At 42.4% G+C, this 1,390-nt stretch overlaps 1 protein-coding gene across 1 annotated transcript; it reads right to left on the bottom strand.

The window, feature by feature from the left end:
- Positions 1-455: 455 nt before the first annotated feature.
- On the bottom strand, positions 456-1,050 carry LOC117447394 (perforin-1-like). Its single transcript, XM_034084101.1, has one exon. The coding sequence runs from the start codon at positions 1,039-1,041 to the stop codon at positions 655-657; it is 387 nt and encodes a 128-aa protein (XP_033939992.1). The 5' UTR covers positions 1,042-1,050; the 3' UTR covers positions 456-654.
- Positions 1,051-1,390: the final 340 nt, after the last annotated feature.

Below are 1,390 nucleotides of genomic sequence, written 5' to 3'. Positions count from 1 at the left end.
TAACAACAAAGTCAAACTGTCTTTGTTTTCCACAGGTTTGTATGTACACACACACACACACACACACACACACACACACACACACACACACACACACACACACACACACACACACACACACACACACACACACACACACACACACACACACACACACACACACACACACACACACACACACACACACACACACACACACACACACACACACACACACACACACACACACACAAATGGTATACTACACAAATTGCCCAAACATGTTGTATTATCATTTTATATATTGCAATTTGTTTGTATATTTCTGAAATCACTTGATCCCTCAATTAAATAAGAAAAAAAGGAATTCAATGAAGCTCTCGACAGCCTACGAAGGTAGCAAACTCAGGTAGAATAGGTAAGCTAATACTTTATATAGTTTACTCATAATATGATGATAAATTACATGAAACATATTTGAGTTGTTTCAGCAATCTTTATTTTGTGTTGATAACCTTTGAAACAGGGAAAATAGCCAGAGATGCTACATGGCAGTAACCAGAACAAAATATTTCGCAAATCTATTTGTTTGTTTCTCAGAGCCAGTCTGAGAGAATCAAAGGCTGCATGTAAAGACTTATGGTCGGATACGTCTTTACAGGTTTACTGACTGAATTAGCCGAGGGAGTAGGTGTAATGAAGGGTGCCACCTTTTTCAAGAAAGCAGTCATGCTCGTGGGTTCCCAGCTTAATTTGCCGCTGGCAGACTCCAAGCAGGTCATCGGACAGGATGTCACTGTCATGAACCTCAAGCCTCATCACGTCATTCTCTTTGGCCTTGTAGTGAGTGAACTCTTCCTCCCACCAGGGGTTTGGGTTGTTGTTGCGAACTGATGTTTCACCCAGAGTGGCAGATCCACAAAACACCTTCACATAGCCATCCGTAATTCCCAGAATGCCTGAAGGAAGATCGCTGGCCCGCAGGTTAAACAGCTTGAACTGGGCTTCAGCCACTGTCAGAGTGCACAGGACCAAGAGCAGGAGCGGGGAACAGGAGGCCATGGCTGCAGAAGCTGTGGAAGATGAACATATAAGTCTGGAAACATAAGCCATTGTGAGGTTTCATGACACACTCTCAGCTCACAATGCTGTTTTAAGAATGAAGCTGGTGTTAAAAAGTGAATATTTGACTGGTTAATCCATCATTCTGCAATTTTTTGAGTCATTATGGGCAATTTCCCGTACTGCTAAAATAGTTTCCACGTGGGGTCACTGACAAATCACTATCAGGCTATATATGTCCTGCTTCATCTTGTTCATGGTGTTTGTATGGTACTACAAACTACTTGGATTCAGTGGGACCATAAAGGGGATTCTAGCACGACTACTTTCTGCTTCCATGTTATGGGCA

Source organism: Pseudochaenichthys georgianus, chromosome 5, assembly GCF_902827115.2.
Source record: "Pseudochaenichthys georgianus chromosome 5, fPseGeo1.2, whole genome shotgun sequence".
Classification (NCBI taxonomy): domain Eukaryota; kingdom Metazoa; phylum Chordata; class Actinopteri; order Perciformes; family Channichthyidae; genus Pseudochaenichthys; species Pseudochaenichthys georgianus.
This window is presented reverse-complemented; position numbering and strand designations above follow the sequence as displayed.